The sequence below is a fragment of the Salvelinus fontinalis genome, unplaced genomic scaffold (genome assembly GCF_029448725.1).
Source record: "Salvelinus fontinalis isolate EN_2023a unplaced genomic scaffold, ASM2944872v1 scaffold_0728, whole genome shotgun sequence".
NCBI classification, from domain to species: Eukaryota; Metazoa; Chordata; class Actinopteri; order Salmoniformes; family Salmonidae; genus Salvelinus; species Salvelinus fontinalis.
This window is the reverse complement of record NW_026600937.1, coordinates 10,474-32,272: the sequence shown is the minus strand read 5'-3', so window position 1 is coordinate 32,272 and position 21,799 is coordinate 10,474. Positions and strand designations below refer to the sequence as shown.

At 41.7% G+C, this 21,799-nt stretch overlaps 1 protein-coding gene and 1 pseudogene across 1 annotated transcript; both read right to left on the bottom strand.

Annotated features, from left to right (window-relative positions):
- Positions 1–12,496, bottom strand: part of LOC129847152 (zinc finger protein 721-like) — a 47,343-nt pseudogene extending 34,847 nt beyond the window's left edge.
- Positions 2,281–5,551, bottom strand: LOC129847149 (translation initiation factor IF-2-like). The gene is made up of 2 exons (XM_055914962.1): positions 3,772–5,551; positions 2,281–2,545 (listed from the first exon to the last, which is right to left on the bottom strand). The coding sequence occupies exons 1-2, from the start codon at positions 4,136–4,138 to the stop codon at positions 2,427–2,429; spliced, it is 486 nt and encodes a 161-aa protein (XP_055770937.1). The 5' UTR covers positions 4,139–5,551; the 3' UTR covers positions 2,281–2,426.
- Positions 12,497–21,799: the final 9,303 nt, after the last annotated feature.

Below are 21,799 nucleotides of genomic sequence, written 5' to 3'. Positions count from 1 at the left end.
CTTTAACCCCCTCTAACAATACCGCTACAGAATTAGCATAGTAGGCCATGTAACTGAAGGTAATCTGAAATATTTAGGACTAACTTATTCCTTGCCACCCATTCTGAAACTAACTGCAGCTCTATGTTAAGTGTTGCAGTCATTTCAGTTGCCGTGGTAGCTGACGTGTACAGTGTTGAGTCGTCCGCATATAGACACACTGGCTTTACTCAAATGTCGTTGGCATGTCGTTGGTAAAGATTGAAACAAGCAGGTGCCAAACAGCTGCCCTGTAGAATTCCTGATTCTACTGATTTTGTTGTACAGGCTTCCATTAAAGAACACTCTCTGTGTTCTGTTAGACAGGTAGCTCTGGGGCGGCAGGTAGCCTAGTGGTTAGAGCGTTAGGCCAGTAACCAAAAGGTTGCTGGATCGAATCCCCGAGCCAGTAACCGAAAGATTGTTGGATTCCCGAGCTGACAAGGTAAAACTCTGTTGTTCTGCCCCTGAACAAGGCTGTTCACTGTTCCTAGGCCGTCATTGAAAATAAGAATTTGTTCTTAACTGACTTGCCTAGTTAAATAAAGGTTACATTTTTAAATATATTATTAAAAAATGTATCCACAATATAGCAGGGGGTGTAAGGCCATACGTCTTTTTCAGCAGCAGACTACGATCGATAATGTCAAAAGCCGCACTGAAGTCTAACAAAACAGCCCCAACAATATTTCTATCATCATCATCAACTTCTCTCAGCCAATCAGTCATTTTTAAGTGCTGTGCTTATTGAATGTCCTTCCCTATAAGCTGAAAGTCTCAATTTGTTTACTGTAAAATAGCATTGTATCTGGCCAAACTATTTTTTCCCAAAAATGTAAGGGTTGGTAATAGGCTGATTACTGGCCTAAATAGCCGTCCAAAGGGAGCTTTACTATTCTTGGGTAGTGGAATGTCTTTAGCTTCCCTCCAGGCCTGAGGGCACACACTTTCTAGTAGGCTTAAATTAAAGACAAGGCAAATAGGAGTGGCAATATCGGCCGCTATTGTCCTCAATTTTCCATCCACGTTGTCAGACGCCGGTGACATGTCATTGTTGATTTTTTTGCCCAAAATTTAATTGAAGATGCTCCATTTTTTTACTATCATTCTTCATGTCATTTATCTGTTTTATAGTGTAGTTTCTTATTCTTTTTTTTTGTCACATGATTTCTCAATTTGCAATACGTTTGCCAATCAGTTATACAGCCAGACCTATTTGCCATCGCTTTAGCCTCTTAATCATACCATTTTTTTTAACTCCTCATCAATCCACGTGGATTTAACAGTGATTACAGTAATATTCTTAATGGGTACATGCTTATTAGTAACTGGGATAAGCAATTTCTTAAATGTGTCAAGGGCAGCGTCTGGTTGCTAATCATTACACACCACGGACCAAAAAATATTATTTACATCAACAACATAGGAATCACTACAAAACTTATTGTATGACCTCTTTTACACAATATTAGGCCCAGCCTTTGGAACTGTGGTTTTCCTAGACATGGCTACTATATTGTGATCACTACATCTGATGGATCTGGAAACTGCTTTAAAACACATTTCTGCAACATTAGTAAAGATATGATCAAAACATGGTTGACTGATAACCTGAACCAGGTTGTAGGCACTGGTTACAGTTTGAAGCTTTCTCTTGAGTGGGCAGCCTGATCACAGCTTTCCTCCAGTATTAGTTCATTAATTAACAGTGTCTGGAGTTTAGTTTGCCTGTTCTACAGTCTTGTAAAGATAGGGGGGTTGACTGGGACAGGCAATGTAACATCTATAATGTTTTTAGGAAAAGTTTTTGTAAAACAAGCATCTTACATTGGATCATCTTTTAACTTTCTCTCTAAAGCTAACTTTCATCAAGGTTTTATATGGTCTATTGGTTTCTCTCTTTTCATTGGCAGAATCCTTTTTCAGTGTTATGATATTCATAACATCCATATCCACCAGTCTATCTTCCTGTCAACTAACATAACTCTGCTGGTTGTCCTGGTAACAGATACCAGTCTATCTTCCTGTCAACTAACATAACTCTGCTGGTTGTCCTGGTAACAGATACCAGTGGGCAGATCTATTTTATTTGTTCAAACTAAACTGCAGCACTTACTTTGATGTGTCAAATCTGATCCTTTCTTCTCTTCTCCACCTCTCACAGTTCCACTCAGCCCCGTTGTTTTCCTGCAGTCCACCAGCAGCACAGACAACCTCTTCATACCCAGCAGTACTGCGCTACCGGGAGAGGCATGACACGGGGACTCCGGGAGGGAGGAAGGACTAGCGTTGTCCTGGTAACCATAAAGAGGGGACACAGACACATATCATTATGGATGCTGATGTCATTGTTGTCATGAAGTGCTTTACAGAAACCCAGCCCAGACCCCGATAGAGCAAACTGTATGCTAGACCAGACCAAGCTGTACCATCTGGTGTTCTGATCTGGAGAGATTCTTCTCTGACTTGTCAGCATCAGGATGTTGTTGAGGCTCCCCAAAGGATCCACGATAGTCACGTCTCTCTCCTGTGTGAACGAGAACAGCAAACAGACGTAAACGTATGACCATCTATTACAATCAAGAGGCATGAATATGTTTAAAATGGTCCTTTTCATCATGATTTTGTCAAATATTGTTTGTGTTGCAAATGTATAGGGTCAATTCCAATTCTCTCCACTGGGATTCTCTGCCTCTAAGCCTATTACAGGTGCTGAGTCACTGGCTTACTGGTGCTCTTTCATGCCGTCCCTAGGAGGGGTGCGTCACTTGAGTGGGTTGAGTCACTGACGTGATCTTCCTGTCTGGGTTGGCGCTCCCCCTTGGGTTGTGCCGTGGCGGAGATCTTTGTGGGCTATACTCGGCCTTGTCTCAGGATGGTAAGTTGGTGGTTGAAGATATCCCTCTAGTGGTGTGGGGGCTGTGCCTTGGCAATGTGGGTGGGGTTATATCCTTCCTGTTTGGCCCTGTCCGGGGGTATCATCGGATGGGGCCACAGTGTCTCCTGACCCCTCCTGTCTCAGCCTCCAGTATTTATGCTGCATTAGCTTATGTGTCGGGGGGCTAGGGTCAGTTTGTTATATCTGGAGTACTTCTGTCTTATCCGGTGTCCTGTGTGAATTTAAGTATGCTCTCTCTAATTCTCTCTTTCTCTCTCGGAAGACCATGCCTCAGGACGACCTGACATGATGACTCCTTGCTGTCCCCAGTCCACCTGGCCGTGCTGCTGCTCCAGTTTCAACTGTTCTGCCTGCGGCTATGGAACCCTGACCTGTTCACCGGACGTGCTACCTGTCCCAGACCTGCTGTTTTCAACTCTCTAGAGACCGCAGGAGCGGTAGAGATACTCTTAATGATCGGCTATGAAAAGCAAACTGACATTTACTCCCGAGGTGCTGCACCCTCGACAACTACTGTGGTCATTTATGAACATTTGAACATCTTGGCCATGTTCTGTTATAATCTCCACCCGGCACAGCCAGAAGAGGACTGGCCACCCCTCACAGCTTGGTTCCTCTCTAGGTTTCATCCTAGGTTTTGGCCTTTCTAGGGAGTTTTTCCTAGCCACCGTGCTTCTACGCCTGCATTGCTTGCTGTTTGGGGTTTTAGGCTGGGTTTCTGTACAGCACTTTGAGATATCAGCTGATGTACAAAGGGCTATATAAATACATTTGATTTGATTTAGAATGCCCAGTTAAAACAATACATTAAATCAAGAACTTCACAGTGCCCCTGTTTTTAAGACAGTACTCACTGTTTCTAATCCGATCTTCAGCCTCCTTTTTCACTCCCAAAACGTCTTCCTCCTCTTTTATTGAGATAGCCTCCTCTTCCTCTTTTACTCTAAAAGGTTCTTCCTCTTCTTTCACTACATTCTCTTCTTTCAATGTTATGGCATCTTCATCCTTTTTGATTCTGAAAGCTTCTACCTCCTCCTCTTCCACTTTGACAACCTCTTTCCCAGCTTCCCCTTTCACTGTAATATCATCCTCTTCTTCTTTCAATGTGATAGCTTCCTCTTCCTCCTTTTTCAAGCTGAAAGCTTCTTCCTCTCCTTTCATCAGAGCTTCTTTCTCTCCTTTCATCAGAGCTTCTTTCTCCGTCGAGCTTAGTGAACTCATGCTCCGGTCGATTAGCCTAGTGCATTATCAATTTACCACATTTGCTAATTTAACAAGCAAATTACGTTTAAATGAACTAGTACATAACTAAACAGAATTATATTCAAAATACTAAGAGTAAAATACACAAGATTGGTCTAAAGCGGTTTAATGTTCGCTAGCAAACCACCACGTTGGTTGAATCAGAAGCCTTTTGTCGCTGTTGAAGAAGCCTCCAGTTCCGTCCACTAGAATATACGTCACGCAAGCAGCATCACCTGAAAGACTCAAATCGCCATCTGCTGACTGGAGTGGGTAACGCAGATTGGAAAAATATTAATTACAATGCTTATTCTTGCAAGCAATGTCATGAGAGGTAATAAGAAATAAAAAAACAGATGTTATGTTTTCTCTTACTTCTTACAGCCAATACTTTACTCCAGGGCTGACCTGCCCATTAGGCAGGATTAGGTGACAGATTGAAGAGTTTTCATTTTTATGTCATAGTTATTCTGAACCCACTGCCTGCAAGTCGTCTAAATTAGCCTAAGTGATTTGTATTTTCCTTCAACTTTCTGAAGAGGAAAATCCCAGAAATGCCCCTGTCTGAGTGCATTTGTCTACCATTATGTTTAGCTGTTGGGCGATTATGCTAATGACAACCATCTTCTGGTTGATGGAAAAGCTTTCCCAAAAACCTTGTCAATTAAATGTTAACTACAAAGTAGTCTATGCCTACCTGGCAGAATGATATCATGATTATTTGCATCAATCCAGTTGTGATTTGTTCAGCAGACTCTGCAATCACATGTGTGCTACAGAGACACCACCAACCAAGCAAGGCTCTTGCTGGTGCCACTAACATTAAAGGGTATCTACACACAAAAATGAACATTTCTTAGATTTTTCTCAGACTTCAAAAGTGGTCTCCTGATGTGGTTTAAGGATTGTTGTGGACTTAGAACATCTAATGTTGTTGTTTTTCTATTAACAGTGTGATTTAGAGAGAAAAACAGAAAAACAGGGACAAATCAGAAACCTGGAAAAACTAAACGGAGAAAATGGAACTAGGTAAAAAAAAGAAAAGAAAACGGATTTCATACAGATGTTATATATAGATAGAGATGTTATAGGGCCCTAAATATTCTATATATTTTCTCTCATTACTGGATTATCTAGGGATAGTGTAGAGTAACAGCTGTATCCTGAAGTGACCTTTAACCTCCCTGCTCCTCAATACTTCTTCCACTGGATCAAAGCTTCAGCCAAGTAGGATACATGATAGTGGCAACACATGTAGTTGGGTTTGATATAGTCATGGTAGGATACATGATAGTGGCAACACATGGAGCTGGGTTGGATAGTCATGGTAGGATACATGATAGTGGCAACACATGGAGCTGCGTTGGATAGTCATGGTAGGATACATGATAGTGGCAACACATGGAGCTGGGTTGGATAGTCATGGTAGGATACATGATAGTGGCAACACATGGAGCTGCGTTGGATAGTCATGGTAGGATACATGATAGTGGAAACACATGTAGTTGGGTTGGATATAGTCATGGTAGGATACATGATAGTGGAAACACATGTAGTTGGGTTGGATATAGTCATGGTAGGATACATGATAGTGGAAACACATGTAGTTGGGTTGGATATAGTCATGGTAGGATACATGATAGTGGAAACACATGTAGTTGGGTTGGATATAGTCATGGTAGGATACATGATAGTGGAAACACATGTAGTTGGGTTGGATATAGTCATGGTAGGATACATTGAGCGACAAGATGTTCTTTACTATTCGGCCATCAGATTTGCCACCAATGCTCCTTATAGGACACCTCACTGCACTCTATACTCCTCTGTAAACTGGTCATCTCTGTATACCAGTCGCAAGGCCCACTGGTTTAATGCTTATTTATAAAACCCTCTTAGGCCTCATTTACCCCTATCTAAGATATCTATTGCAGCCCTCATCCTCCACATACAACACCCATTCTGCCAGTCACATTCTGTTAAAGGTCCCCAAAGCACACACATCCCTGGGTCGCTCCTCTTTTCAGTTCGCTGCAGCTAGCGACGGGAACAAGCTGCAAGAAACACTCAAACTGGACAGTTTTATCTCCATCTCTTCATTCAAGGACTCAATCATGGACACTCTTACTGACAATTGTGGCTGCTTCGTGTGATGTATTGCTGTCTCTACCTTCTTGCCTTTGTGCTCTTGTCTGTGCCAAATAATGTTTGTACCATGTTGTGCTGCTACCATGTTGTGTTGGTGTCATGTGGTGTTGGTACCATGTTGTGTTGCTACCATGTTGTGTTGCTACCATGTTGTGTTGCAACCATGTTGTGTTGCTGCCATGCTGTTGTCATGTGGTGTTGGTACCATGTTGTGTTGCTACCATGTTGTGTTGCAACCATGTTGTGTTGCTGCCATGCTGTTGTCATGTGGTGTTGGTACCATGTTGTTGTTATGTGGTGTTGGTACCATGTTGGTGTCATGTGGTGTTGGTACCATGTTGTTGTCATGTGGTGTTGCTACCATGTTGTTGTTATGTGGTGTCGCTACCATGTTGTTGTCATGTGGTTTTTCTACCTTGTTGTGTTGCTACCATGTGGTTGTTATGTGGTGTTGCTACCATGTTGTTGTCAATTGGTGTTGCGTTGCTACCATGTTGTGTTGGTACCATGTTGTTTTGCTACCATGTTGGGTTGCTACCATGTTGTTGTTATGTGGTGTTGCTACCATGTTGTCATGTGGTGTTGCTACCATGTTGTTGTTATGTGGTGTTGCTACCATGTTGTCATGTTGTGTTGCTACCATGTTGTCATGTTGTGTTGCTGCCATGTTGTGTTTCTACCATGTTGTTTTTCTACCATGTTGTGTTGCTACCATGTTGGTGTCATGTGGGGTTTCAACCATGTTGTTGACATGTGGGGTTGCTACCATGTTGTTGTTATGTGGGGTTGCAACCACATTGTTGTCATGTGGTGTTTCTACATGTAATAATAACATGTGTGATTTATATAAAGTTCTTTAGTAAAAAAACATTAGTGACATAATTTTGTATTTAATATTACATAGTAAACTTTAATAATTGTAATATGTATGTTTAAATGACTGTACTAAAGTTTTTAAATAAAATAAAAGGTTTGAAATTTTTTTTAAATTTACTTTCAATGAATTTAAATCTCTCTCCCTCTGTCTCTCCCCTTGGCTGGGAATGTTAAGGGTCAAGAAGTTGTGAATCTAGGGGGGCTCTTGCACACATGGGAACTATATGTACACAAAATAACTAACAACCTGGACCCCCAGGTGTCTTTAAAACATATGTTTTACTAACGACCTAAACAGATAATTTTTACCCTTTCAAAAATAGCTTAGGGGAGATGTCCGAGGGATGTCTCTGTCAAACCCCCCAAAATAAGCCCCAGAGGCCTCACACCATCCTCTTTGAAAGGTTCATTGTACTCTTTAACTATGCTTCCTTTACTGGCGACCTAAACAGATCACTTTTACCCTTTAAAAAATAGTTGTCAGCTATCCAGATTTAATGGTCAAGAGGTTGTGAACCTAGAGGGGCCCTTGCACACATGTTGTGTTGAGGTACACATATGTTTTCTGTTTATGAAGGAATAAACGATTGACAGGATATAGACCACAACACAACAAAAGAAGAGAACTGTATTCTTAACGATGTGCCCTTTACTAATGACTTAAACAGATCATTTTACTCCATGAATAACCTTTTACTGCAGGGGGCTAAATCAGGGGCCTTTAATGCTACAGAAATGTTATGGTACCCTTCCCCAGATCTGTGCCTCAACACAATCCTGTCTCGGAGCTCTACGGACAATTCCTTCAACCTCATGGCTAGGTTTTTGCTCTGAGATGCACTGTCAACTGTGGGACCTTATATAGACAGGTGTGTGCCTTTCCAAATCATGTCCAATCAATTGAATTTACCACAGGTGGACTCCAATCTAGTTGTAGAAACATCTCAAGGATGATCAATGGAAACAGGATGCAACAGAGCTCAATTACGAGTCTCATAGCAAAGGGTATGAATACTACTTATTTATAATAACATTTGCAGAAATTTACAAAAAGCCTGTTTCCGCTTTGTCATTATGGGGTATTGTGATGTCATTATGGGGTATTGTGTGTAGATTGCTGAGGAAATTGTTTGATTTAATCCATTTAAGAATAAGGCTGTAACGTAACAAAATGTGAAAAAAGTCAAGGGGTCTGAATACTTTCCAAAGAAACTGTAAGTGATTGAGGAGAGAGCATAGTTGCTACATTCAAATTAAAATTATTGACCCATAAGAGAACACATGACCAAAGGAAGTCGTGACCCATATAGAATTAAAACAATATTCATCTTAATGAGAAATATAATCGAATAAACAAATGTTTGCATAATCAAAGACATGAAAATTGGCGCTAACATTGTATTTAGCTCGGATTTCATATGGCCAGGAAGTTATTGAGAATAACAATAGACAATAGTTAATGTTACTAGTTTAGGGATGAAGATAGTGAAGGTTCATCAATGTAAAGATGTTTTTAATTTGACGTGGAAACAACGTTTATTCAACCAGTGAGAGGCTTGTAAATGCCCCCAGGAAAGTGGAATGAGGAAGTCTTCATTGAGACAATGATAAACAGCAATCCGTGGGAGAGTTGTGGTGGATATTATAAAATAAGGATCTGCTGGAGTCCAAGTCAAACCAAGATTCTTTATTTCTGAGCTCAGAGAGAATAACAGAGTTTGGTATTTTATTAGGATCCCCATTAGCTGTTGCAAAATCAGCAGCTACTCTTCCTGGGGTCCACACAAAACATGACACACAATACAGCACATCAATAGACAAGAACAGCTCAAGGACAGAACTACATACATTTTGTAAAAGGCACACGTAGCCTACATATCAATGCATACACACAAACTATCTAGGTCAAATAGGGGAGAGGGGTTGTGCTGTGAGGTGTTGCTTTATCTGTTTTTTGAAACCAGGTTTGCTGTTTATTTGAGCAATATGAGATGGAAGGCAGTTCCATGCAATAAGGGCCCTATATAATACTGTACGCTTTCTTGAATTTGTTCTGGAAACTTGGGGACTGTGAAAAGACCCCCGGTGGCATGTCTGGTGGGATAAGTGTGTGTGTCAGAGCTGTGTGTAAGTTGACTTGTAAGAACTTTGATGATATCTGTACATTATAGGAACACCTGTGATGACAAAAGTACAATGATACATGTGTTGCTTTAGCTTGAGATTAAGAATCAGTGGTTGACACCTTGCAAGTGCATGAAAAGGTCAACTGTACAAAGTCAGATGTCTATGTGTTGAAACTATATTTTAGGTAACAGATGGATAAAGGGAACTAAGAGTTCCTGTTGATACTATGTTCCAGTCTTACTCCCAGTCTGACATGATAGCAATAAGGGGAAGAGTGATTGGGAAACTAACTGCCAATAACGCAATAAGCTGAACTCCGCCTAGCAGAGACATCTTTGTATTAGCAACTATTAATTATGAGCTTATATGGTATTAAAGTTAAGGGACATCACCCTGGGTGGGGTGATTCTCAGTAGGGGATAAAAAAGGAAAAACACCATATTTTGAACTGAGTGCCTTGCTTGCAAATTGCTGTAAGTGTAAACTCTGATCAAATAAGTTTTCCGTGGTCTCGTGTGCACATAGGGCAGAATTCCCTTACAAGACTATGCAAACAATTTGGGATTTTCAACACATTTTCATGTTTCCTATAAAAAAAAAGAAGTGATGCAGTCAGTCTCTCCTCAACTCTTAGCCAAGAGAGACTGGCATGCATAGTATTAATATCAGCCCTCTGATTACAATTAAGAGCAAAACGTGCCGCTCTGTTCTGGGCCAGCTGCAGCTTTACTAGGTCTTTCCTTGCAGCACTGGACCACACGACTGGACAATAATCAAGATTAGACAAAACTAGAGCCTGCAGAACTTGCTTTTTGGAGTGTGGTGTCAAAAAAGTAGACCATCTCTTTGAGGCTAGACCTCTCCCCATCTTTACAACCACTGAATCTATATGTTTTGACCATGACAGTTTACAATCTAAGGTAATGCCAAGTAATTTAGTCTCCTCAACTTGTTCAACAGCAACACAATTCATTACCAGATTCAGCTGAGGTCTAGAACTTAAGGAATGATTTGTACCAAATACAATGCTCTTAGTTTTAGAGATGTTCAGGACCAGTTTATTACTGGCCACCCATTCCAAAACAGACTGTAACTCTTTGTTAAGTGTTTCAGTGACATCATTAGCTGTGGTTGCTGATGCGTATATGGTTGAATAATCAGCATACATGGACACACATGCTTTGTTTAATGCCAGTGGCAGGTCATTGGTAAGAATAGAAAATAGTATAGGGCCTAGAGAGCTGCCCTGAGGTACATTACACTTTATATGTTTGACATTAGAGAAGCTTCCATTAAAAACCCTCTGAGTTCTAGTAGATAGATTGCCATAATGTGGATTCAGAGCTGAGGTTGAAAAGCCATAGCACAGACATTCTTAAAAAACAGGTTATGGTCAATAATATAAAAGGCTGCATTGAAATCTAACAATAGAGCTCCCACAATCTTCTTGTTATCAATTTCTCTCAACCAATCATCAGTCATTTGTGTCAGTGCAGCACATGTTGAGTGCCCTTCTCTATAAGCATGCTGAAAGTCTGTTGTTAATTTGTTTACAGAGAAATATCATTGTATTTGGTCAAACACAATTTTTCCCAACTGTTTGCTAAGAGCTGGCAGCAAGCTTATAGGTCTGCTGTTAGAACCAGTAAAGGCTGCTTTACCACTCTTGGGTAGTGGAACTACTTTGGCCTCCCTCCAGGCTTGAGGACAAAGACTTTCCTCTAGGCTCAGATTAAACATATGACAGATAGGAGTGGCTATAGAGTCAGCTACTGTCCTCAGTAGCTTCCCATCTAAGTTGTCAATGTCATTATTGATCGATAACAATTTTTCCACCTCTCTCACACTAACTTCACAACATTCAATACTTGCACTGCTTTTCTTTCATTATGATTTTTTACAAGTTTTTTTTCCATCATTCTTTATATCATTGATCTTGGCTTCCTAATAAAGTGTATTATTTTGTTGAGTTTGGTCACATCATTTCTCCATTTGCAGTACGTAAGCCAGCCAGATGTGCAGCCAGACTTATTAGCCACTCCTTTTGCCCCAACTCTTTCAAACATACAGTTTTTAAATTCCTCATCAATCCATGGAGCCTTAACAGTTCTAACAGTCAGTTTCTTAACAGGTACATGTTTATCAATAATTGGAAAAAGCAATTTCATATGGTTTTCCCACAGTCTGAGCTTTTGTAAGTCTTCTACTCTATGTGCAGTCTCATGTGTTCTTTCAGGTTGCTTAATTGGTTAAAACTCTTTCCACACTGGGAGCAGTGGTAAGGCGTCTCCCCTGTGTGTATTCTCTCGTGTTTTTTCAGATCCCCTGACCGGTTGAAACACTTTCCACACTCTGAGCAGTGGTAAGGCTTTTCAACTGTATGTATTCTCTCGTGTTTTTTCAGGTTCCCTGTCCGGTTAAAACACTTGCCACACTGGGAACAGTGGTAAGGCTTCTCCCCTGTGTGTATTATCTCATGTTCTTTCAGATGCCCTGACTGGTTGAAACACTTTCCACACTGGGAGCAGTGGTAAGGCTTCTCCCCTGTGTGTATTATCTCATGTTCTTTCAGATGCCCTGACCGGTTGAAACACTTTCCACACTGGGAGCAGTGGTAAGGCTTCTCCCCTGTGTGTATTATCTCATGTTTTTTCAGATCCCCTGACTGGCTGAAAAACTTTCCACACTGGGAGCATTGGTAAGGCTTCTCACCTGTGTGTATTCTCTTGTGTTGTTTCAGATTCCCTAACTGGTTAAAACACTTGCCACACTGGGAGCAGTGGTAAGGCTTCTCCCCTGTGTGTGTCCTCTCGTGAACTTTCAGGGTCCTTAAACGGTTAAAACTCTTTCCACACTGGGAGCAGTGGTAAGGCTTCTCCCCTGTGTGTATTCTCTCGTGTGATTTCAGGTTCCCTGACCGGTTAAAACACTTGCCACACTGGGAGCAGTGGTAAGGCTTCTCCCCTGTGTGTATTATCTCATGTTCTTTCAGATGTCCTAACTGGTTAAAACTCTTTCCACACTGCAAGTACTGGTAAGATTTCTCCCCTGTGTGTATTCTCTCATGTCGGTACAGGTCCCTTAACTGGTTAAAACACTTTCCACAGCGGGAACACTGGTGTCTTCTTGTTGGTTTGGATGTCCCTGGCTCTGGTTCCTCTGAGTCTGGTCTTTCTCCTGCCAAAGACAATGTGTTTTAAAAAAAAAGAGATCTGAATGAAACCTCCACATGATAAATAGGCCTTGCTACGAGGGTAAATCCTAATCAGATCGCTCAATAAGCTAAGGCCAGTTTTAACAATCTTGGTGTGATTTTAAAACAAATGTTGTAGAGTTTCCTGGTAATTACTGATAATGTTTACATTACTTTTTTAGTCATTCTGTTTTACAAGTCAGAACACAAAAAAACTAAACCGTTCTTGGACACTCAAGACACAGATGTCGCTTAATTCCAATCGAGCAGGTGGTTCTAAATATATAACTTTCATAGCTGTATGATACAGAATGCGACCTACAGTCATGACCAAAAGTTTTGAGAATGACACAAATATTAATTTTCACAAAGTTTGCTGCTTCAGTGTCTTCAGATATTTTTGTCAGATGTTACGATGAAATACTGAAGTATAATTACAAACATTTCATACGTGTCAAAGGCTTTTATTGGCAATGACATGAAGTTGATGCAAAGAGTTTTTTCCCTCATTCAACTTTTTCACTCCGGACATGGTTCGTCAGTACTTTCAACAGCCGAAGCTAAGTAGTAACATTAACATCATGTCTTTTAATTGCAGTCGCTGTACTCATAATATACAGGAGAACGATCGCCTTGCGGCGAGGATAGCTGTGCTGCAAGCCCAGCTTCAGACTCAATCGTTAGGCAAGGGTAATTTCAGTGTAGGAAAGGAAGAAACAGCGTCTGTGCCACCAGTAAGTACAGATACTAACGTTAGTATAAATCCCCCCGCACATTCCCCGCAGCCGGACAACTTTCTCATGGCTTCTGGAGGAAATGCTGTAGGAATGCTCAACTGGTGTCGCTCATTCAGCCGACAGAAACTTTCAACCGGTTTTCCCCATTAAGTAGCGAGTCGGAGTCTGAGGCCGAGTTTTCTCTTGTCTCTACTCCTCCCGTTACGGGTTCTGAGACGCCGAAGGCCCCCACCATTAGCTCTGACAAATTGAAAACCCTAGTCATTGGCGACTCCATTACCCGCAGTATTAGACTTAAAACGAATCACCCAGCGATCATATACTTTTTTTCCTAGGGGGCAGGGCTACTGACGTTAAGGCTAATCTGAAGATGGTGCTGGCTAAAGCTAAAACTGGCGAGTGTAGAGAGTATAGAGATATTGTTATCCACGTCGGCACCAACGATGTTAGGATAAAACAGTCAGAGGTCACCAAGCGCAACAGAGCTTCAGCGTGTAAATCAGCTAGAAAGATGTCGGCATCGAGTAATTGTCTCTGGCCCCCTCCCAGTTAGGGGGAGTGACGAGCTCTACAGCAGAGTCTCACAACTCAATCGCAGGTTGAAAACTGTTTTCTGCCCCTCCCAAAAGATAGAATTTGTAGATAATTGGCCCTCTTTCTGGGACTCACCCACAAACAGGACCAAGCCTGACCTGCTGAGGAGTGACGGACTCCATCCTAGCTAGAGGGGTGCTCTCATCTTATCTACCAACATAGACAGGGCTTTAACTCCACAATGAAATAGGGTGCAGGCCAGGCAGCAGGCTGTTAGCCAACCTGCCAGCTTAGTGGAGTCTGCCACTAGCATAGTCAGTGTAGTCAGCTCAGCCATCCCCATTGAGACTGTGTCTGTGCCTCGACCTAGGTTGGGCAAAACTAAACATGGCGGTGTTCTCCTTAGCAATCTCATTAGGATAAAGACCTCCTCCAATCCTGCCATTATTGAAAGAGATCGTGATACCTCACATCTCAAAATAGGGTTACTTAATGTTAGATCCCTCACTTCAAAGGCATTTATAGTCAATGAACTAATCACAATCTTGATGTGATTGGCCTGACTGAAACATGGCTTAAGCCTGATGAATTTACTGTGTTAAATGAGGCCTCACCTCCTGGTTACACTAGTGACCATATCCCCCGTGCATCCCGCAAAGGCGGAGGTGTTGCTAACATTTACGATAGCAAATTTCAATTTACAAAAAAGAAAATGACGTTTTCGTCTTTTGAGCATCTAGTCATGAAATCTATGCAGCCTACTCAATCACTTTTTATAGCTACTGTTTACAGGCCTCCCGGTCCATATACAGCGTTCCTCTCTGAGTTCCCTGAATTCCTATCGGACCTTGTAGTCATAGCAGATAATATTCTAATTTTTGGTGATTTTAATATTCATATGGAAAAGTCCACAGACCCACTCCAAAAGGCTTTCGGAGCCATCATCGACTCAGTGGGTTTTGTCCAACATGTCTCTGGACCTACTCACTGCCACAGTCATACTCTGGACCTAGTTTTGTCCCATGGAATAAAAGTTGTAGATCTTAATGTTTTTCCTCATAATCCTGGACTATCGGACCACCATTTTATTACGTTTGAAACCGTAACAAATAATCTGCTCAGACTCCAACCAAGGAGCATCAAAAGTCGTGCTATAAATTCTCAGACAACACAAAAATTCCTTGATGCCATTCCAGACTCCTTCTGCATACCCAAGGACGTCAGAAGAAAAATCAGTTAACCACCTAACTGAGGAACTCAATTTAACCTTGCGCAATACCCTAGATGCAGTTGCACCCCTAAAAACGAAAAACATTCGTCATAAGAAACTAGCTCCCTGGTATACAGATAATACCCGAGCTCTGAAGCAAGCTTCCAGAAAATTGGAACGGAAACGGCGCCACACCAAACTGGAATTCTTCCGACTAGCTTGGAAAGACAGTACCGTGCAGTATCGAAGAGCCCTCACTGCTGCTCGATCATCCTACTTTTCCAACTTAATTGAGGAAAATAAGAACAATCCAAAATTTATTTTTGATACTGTTGCAAAGCTAACTAAAAAGCAGCATTCCCCAAGAGAGGATGGCTTTCACTTCAGCAGAAATAAATTCAGGAACTTCTTTGAGGAAAAGATCATGATCATTAGAAAGCAAATTACGGACTCCTCTTTAAATCTGCGTATTCCTCCAGGGCTTAGCTGTCCTGGATCTGCACAGCTCTGCCAGGGCCTGGGATCGGGAGAGACACTTAAGTGTTTTAGTACTATATCTCTTGACACAATGATGAAAATAATCATGGCCTCTAAACCTTCAAGCTGCATACTGGATCCTATTTCTACTAAACTACTGAAAAAGCTGCTTCCTGTGCTTGGCCCTCCTATGTTGAACATAATAAACGGCTCTCTATCCACCGGATGTGTACCAAACTCACTAAAAGTGGCAGTAATAAAGCCTCTCTTGAAAAAGCCAAACCTTGACCCGGAAAATATAAAAAAAACTAATCGGCCTATATCGAATCTTCCATTCCTCTCAACAAAAAAAATAAAAAGCTGTTGCGCAGCAACTCACTGCCTTCCTGAAGACAAACAATGTATACGAAATGCTTCAGTCTGGTTTTAGACCCCATCATAGCACTGAGACTGCACTTGTGAAGGTGGTAAATTACCTTTTAATGGCATCAGACCGAGGCTCTGCATCTGTCCTCGTGCTACTAGACCTTAGTGCTACCTTTGACACCATCGATCACCACATCCTTTTGGAGAGACTGGAAACCCAAATTGGTCTACACGGACAAGTTCTGGCCTGGTTTAGATCTTATCTGCCGGAAAGATATCAGTTTGTCTCTGTGAATGGTTTGTCCTCTGACAAATCAACTGTACATTTTGGTGTTCCTTAAGGTTCCGTTTTAGGACCTCTATTGTTTTCACTATATATTTTACCTCTTGGGGATGTTATTCGAAAACATAATGTTAACTTTCACTGCTATGCGGATGACACATAGCTGTACATTTCAATGAAACATGGTTTGCCCTCGCCCCATAATTGCCCTCGCTAGAAGCCTGTGTTTCAGACATAAGGAAGTGGATGGCTGAAAACTTTCTACTTTTAAACTCGGACAAAACAGATATGCTTGTTCTAGGTCCCAAGAAACAAAGAGATCTTCTGTTAAATCTGACAATTAATCTTGATGGTTGTAAAGTCGTCTCAAATAAAACTGTGAAGGATCTCGGCGTTACTCTTGACCCTGATCTCTCTTTTGACGAACATATCAAGAGTGTTTCAAGGACAGCTTTTTTCCATCTACGTAACATTGCAAAAATCAGACATTTTCTGTCCAAAAATGATGCAGAAAAATGTATCCATGCATTTGTTACTTCTAGGCTAGACTACTGCAATGCTCTACTTTCCGGCTACCCGGATAAAGCACTAAATAAACTTCAGTTAGTGCTAAATACGGCTGCTAGAATCCTGACTAGAACCAAGAAATTTGATCATATTACTCCAGTGCTAGCTTCCCTACACTGGCTTCCCGTTAAGGCAAGGGCTGATTTCAAGGTTTTACTGTTAACCTATAAAGAGTTACATGGGCTTGCTCCTACCTATCTTTCCGAGTTGGTCCTGCCGTACATACCTACACGTACGCTACGGTCACAAGACGCAGGCCTCCTAATTGTCCGTAGAATTTTTAAGCAAACAGCTGGAGGCAGGGCTTTCTCCTATAGATCTCCATTTTTATGGAATGGTCTGCCTACCCATGTGAGAGACGCAGACTCGGTCTCAACCTTTAAGTCTTTACTGAAGACTTATCTCTTCAGTAGGTCATATGATTGAGTGTAGTCTGGCCCAGGAGTGTGAAGGTGAACGGAAAGGCTCTGGAGCAACGAACCGCCCTTGCTGTCTCTGCCTGGCCGGTTCCCCTCTCTCCACTGGGATTCTCTACCTCTAACCTTTTACAGGGGCTGAGTCACTGGCTTACTGGGGCTCTTTTATGCCGTCCCTAGGAGGGATGCGTCACTTGAGTGGGTTGAGTTACTGACGTGATCTTCCTGTCTGGGTTGGCGCCCCCCCTTGGTTTGTGCTGTGATGGAGATCTTTGTGGGCTATACTCGGCCTTGTCTCAGGATTGTAAGTTGGTGGTTAAAGATATCCCTCTAGTGGTGCGGGGGCTGTGCTTTGGCAAAGTGGGTGGGGTTATATCCATCCTGTTTGGCCCTGTCCGGGGGTATCATCGGATGGGGCCACAGTGTCTCCTGACCCCTGTCTCAGCCTCCAGTATTTATGCTGCAGTAGTTTGTGTCGGGGGGCTAGGGCCAGTTGGTTATATCTGGAGTACTTCTCCTGTCTTATCCAGTGTCCTGTGTGAATTTAAGTATGCTCTCTCTAATTCTCTCCTTCTCTCTTTCTCGGAGGACCTGAGCCCTAGGACCATACGTCAGGACTACCGGGCATGATGACACCTTGCTGTCCCCAGTCCACCTGGCCTTGCTGCTGTTCCAGTTTCAACTGTTCTGCCTGCAGTTATGGAACCCCTACCTGTCCCAGACCTGCTGTTTTCAACTCTTAATGATCGGCTATGAAAAGCCAACTGACATTTATTCCTGATTATTATTTGACCATGCTTGTCATTTATGAACATTTTGAACATCTTGGCCATGTTCTGTTATAATCTCCACCCGGCACAGCCAGAAGAGGACTGGACACTGGATTGATTGAAGAGTCAATATTTGCAGTGTTGACCCTTCCTTTTCAAGACCTCTGCAATCCACCCTGGTGTCAATTAACTTCTGGGCTAAAACATCCTGACTGATGGCAGCCCATTCTTGCATAATCAATGCTTGGAGTTTGTCAGAATTTGTGGGTTTTTGTTTGTCCACCCGCCTCTTGAGGATTGACCACAAGTTCTCAATGGGATTAAGGTCTGGGGAGATTCCTGGCCATGGACCCAAAATATTGATGTTTTGTTCCCCGAGCCACTTATCACGTTTGCCTTATGGCAAGGTGCTCCATCATGCTGGAAAAGACATTGTTCGTCACCGAACTGTTACTGGATGGTTGGGAGAAGTTGCTCTCGGAGGATTTGTTGGTGGCATTCCTTATTCATGGCTGTGTTCTTAGGCAACATTGTGAGTGAGCCCACACCCTTGGCTGAAAGCAACCCCACACATGAATGGTCTCAGGATGCTTTACCGTTGGCATGACACAGGACTGATAGAAGCGCTCACCTTGTCTTCTCCGGACAAGCTTTTTTCCAGATGCCCCAAACAATCAAAAAGAGGATTCATCAGAGAAAATGACTTTACCCCAGTCCTCAGCAGTCCAATCCCTGTACCCTTTGCAGAATATCAGTCTGTGTGCAGATGCACTCACACCTGCCTGCTGCCATTCCTGAGCAAGCTCTGTACTGGTGGTGCCCTGATCCCGCTGCTGAATCAATTTTAGGAGACGGTCCTGGCGCTTGCTGGACTTTCTTGGGTTCCCTGAAGCCTTCTTCACAACAATTAAACCGCTCTGAAGCCTTCTTCACAACAATTGAACCGCTCTCCTTGAAGTTCTTGATGATCTGATAAATGGTTGATTTAGGTGCAATCTTACTGGCAGCGATATGCATTCCTGTGAAGCCTTTTTTGTGCAAAGCAATGATGACGGCACGTGTTTCCTTGCAGGTAACCATGGGTGACAGAGGAAGAACAATGATTCCAAGCACCACCCTCCTTTTGAAGCTTCCAGTTTTGGGGGGGATTCAGTTCATTTGCATGGCAAAGAGGGACTTTGCAATTAATTACAACTCATCTGATCACTATTCATAACATTCTGGAGTATATGCAAATTGCCATCATACAAACTGAGGCAGCAGACTGTGAAAATTCATATTTGTGTCATTCTCAAAACGTTTGGCTACAACTTTACACACTTCCTTAACCTGTTTGGCGTGCAAGCCCGCTGTCGGTACATTTATGACAACAGCCAGCTCAAAGTGCAGGGCGCGAAATTCAAAAGATTTTTTTTTTAAATATTTAACTTTCACACATTAACAAGTCCAATACAGCATATGAAAGGTACAGATCTTGTGAATCCAGCCAACATGTCCGATTTTTAAAATGTTTTACAGGGAAGACAAAATATGTAAATCTATTAGCTAACCACGTTAGCAAAAGACAACACTTTTTTTACTATAACAGTTTATTACTCCATCAGTAGATATCACAAATTCGACCAAATAAAGATATAAATAGCCACTAACCAAGAAACAACTTCATCAGATGACAGTCTGATAACATATTTATTGTATAGCATATGTTTTGTTCGAAAAATTTGCATATTTCAGGTATAAATCATAATTTACATTTCAGCTACAATCAGAAATTGCACCGAAAGCAGCCATAATATTTACAGACACCAACGTCAAATACCTAATTACTCATCATAAAACATTTCTGAAAAATACATAGTGTACAGCAATTGAAAGACAGGCATCTTGTGATTCCAGACAATATTTCCGATTTATTAAATGTTTTACAGCGAAAACAAAATGTAGCGTTATATTAGCGTAGCCACAATAGCCAGAAACACTTGGGCGCCGACAACCAGTTCACATGCGCGACAGATATTAGAAATAGCATCATAAAATGTTTCTTACTTTTTGTGATCTTCCGTCAGAATGTTGGACAAGGTGTCCTTTGTCCAGAACAGTTGTTGTTTGGATCTGGAACGGCAAATTTCCCTCTTCATTTAGCATGGGCACTTGCCAAGTGGCACGGATCACTCCAACGTCAACAAAGTCAAAAAACGGAACATTGCAAAACTCCCGAAAAATTTAAATAATCTGATATATTGAAAAAACATACTTTACGATGATATGGTCACATGTATCAAATAAAATTTAAACCGGAGATGTTAGTCGTCCATAACGACAGCTAAACAGAAGGCAAATCCATGTCCCCTTTCGCGCTCCAGAAACAGGAAATGGACGGTCACGTCATACAAAGAGCTTTAATTCCACCTCAGACCAAGATGAACACAAAATGTCTTCTCTCACAGCCTCTTGACAACCAGGGGAAGGTCTATGAAGTGTACGCAGACTCTTACGTTTTATGCCCATGTATAGGCATGAAGTTGAACAGAGCATCGATTTCTGACATTCCACTTCCTGGTCAGGAGATGTACTGCAGAATGAGTTCTGTTTCACTCAGAGAAATAATTCAAACGGTTTTAGAAACTAGAGAGTGTTTTCTATCCAATAGTAATAATAATATGCATATTGTACGAGCAAGAATTGAGTACGAGGCCGTTTGAAATGGGCATCTTTTATCAGGCTACTCAATACTGCCCCTTGCAGCCAAAAGAAGTTAAACAAAAAATAAGTAAATAAGTATTTTTAAGTGGAAGTCCAAAAGTTATTTTTACATCGAAGACACAAAGCACATCAGTAAAATCTCCCCGTTGTCGAAAGGGTTCGACGCCTGCTGTTTAAATGGCCCAATTTATTATTTAGACGTTCACAGATTTTCAACATTTTGACTATCGCTGATGTGATATTTTGGGTAAAGTAAAAAATAAAGTGAAATATTTGGCAAGATGTTCCTTAAACTGAGAGTAACTACAATAAACAAAAATATAAACGCAACATGTAAAGTGTTGGATATTTAATGAGCTGATAAAAAAAGATTACAGAATTTTTTACACCCCTGTTAGTTAACATTTATTCTTTGCCAAGATAATCCATCCACCTGACAGGTTTGGCATATCAAGCTGATTAAACAGCATGATCATTACACAGGTGCACCTTGTGCTGGGGAGAATAAAAGGCCACTAAAATGTTTTGATGGAGCGTGCAATTGGCATGCTGACTGCAGGAATATCCACTGGAGCTGTTACCAGATAATTGAATGTTAAATTCTCTACCAGAAGCCGCGTCCAACGTCATTTTAGAGAATTTGGCAGTACATCAAACTGGCCTCACAACCACAGACCACATATAACGACGCCAGCCCAGGACCTCCACATCGTCTGAGACCAGCCATCCGAGTTGTATTTCTCTTTGTAATGAAGCCCTTTGTGGGGAAAAACTAATTCTGATTGGCTGGGCCTGGCTCCGCAATGGGTGGGCGTATGCCCTCCAGGGCCCACCAATGGCTGTGCCCCTGCCCAGTTATGTAAAGTCCATAGATCAGGGCCTCGTTTATTTATTTACAATCACTGACTCATATAAACTGTAAATCGTTGTTTATATTTTGGTTCAGTATACACACACACAGTGCATTCGTTAAAAACCTCTCTAGGATAGGGGGCAGCATTTTCACGTTTGGATGAAAAGCATATCCAAATTAAACTGCCAGCTACTCATCCCCAGAAGATAAGATATGCATATCATTAGTAGTATTGGATAGAAAACACTCTGAAGTTTCTAATACTGTTTGAATGATGTCTGTGAGTATAACAGAACTCATATGGCAGGCGCAAACCTGAGAAGAATCCAACCAGGAAGTGGGAAATCTGAGGTTTGTAGTTTTCAACTCATTGCCTTTCG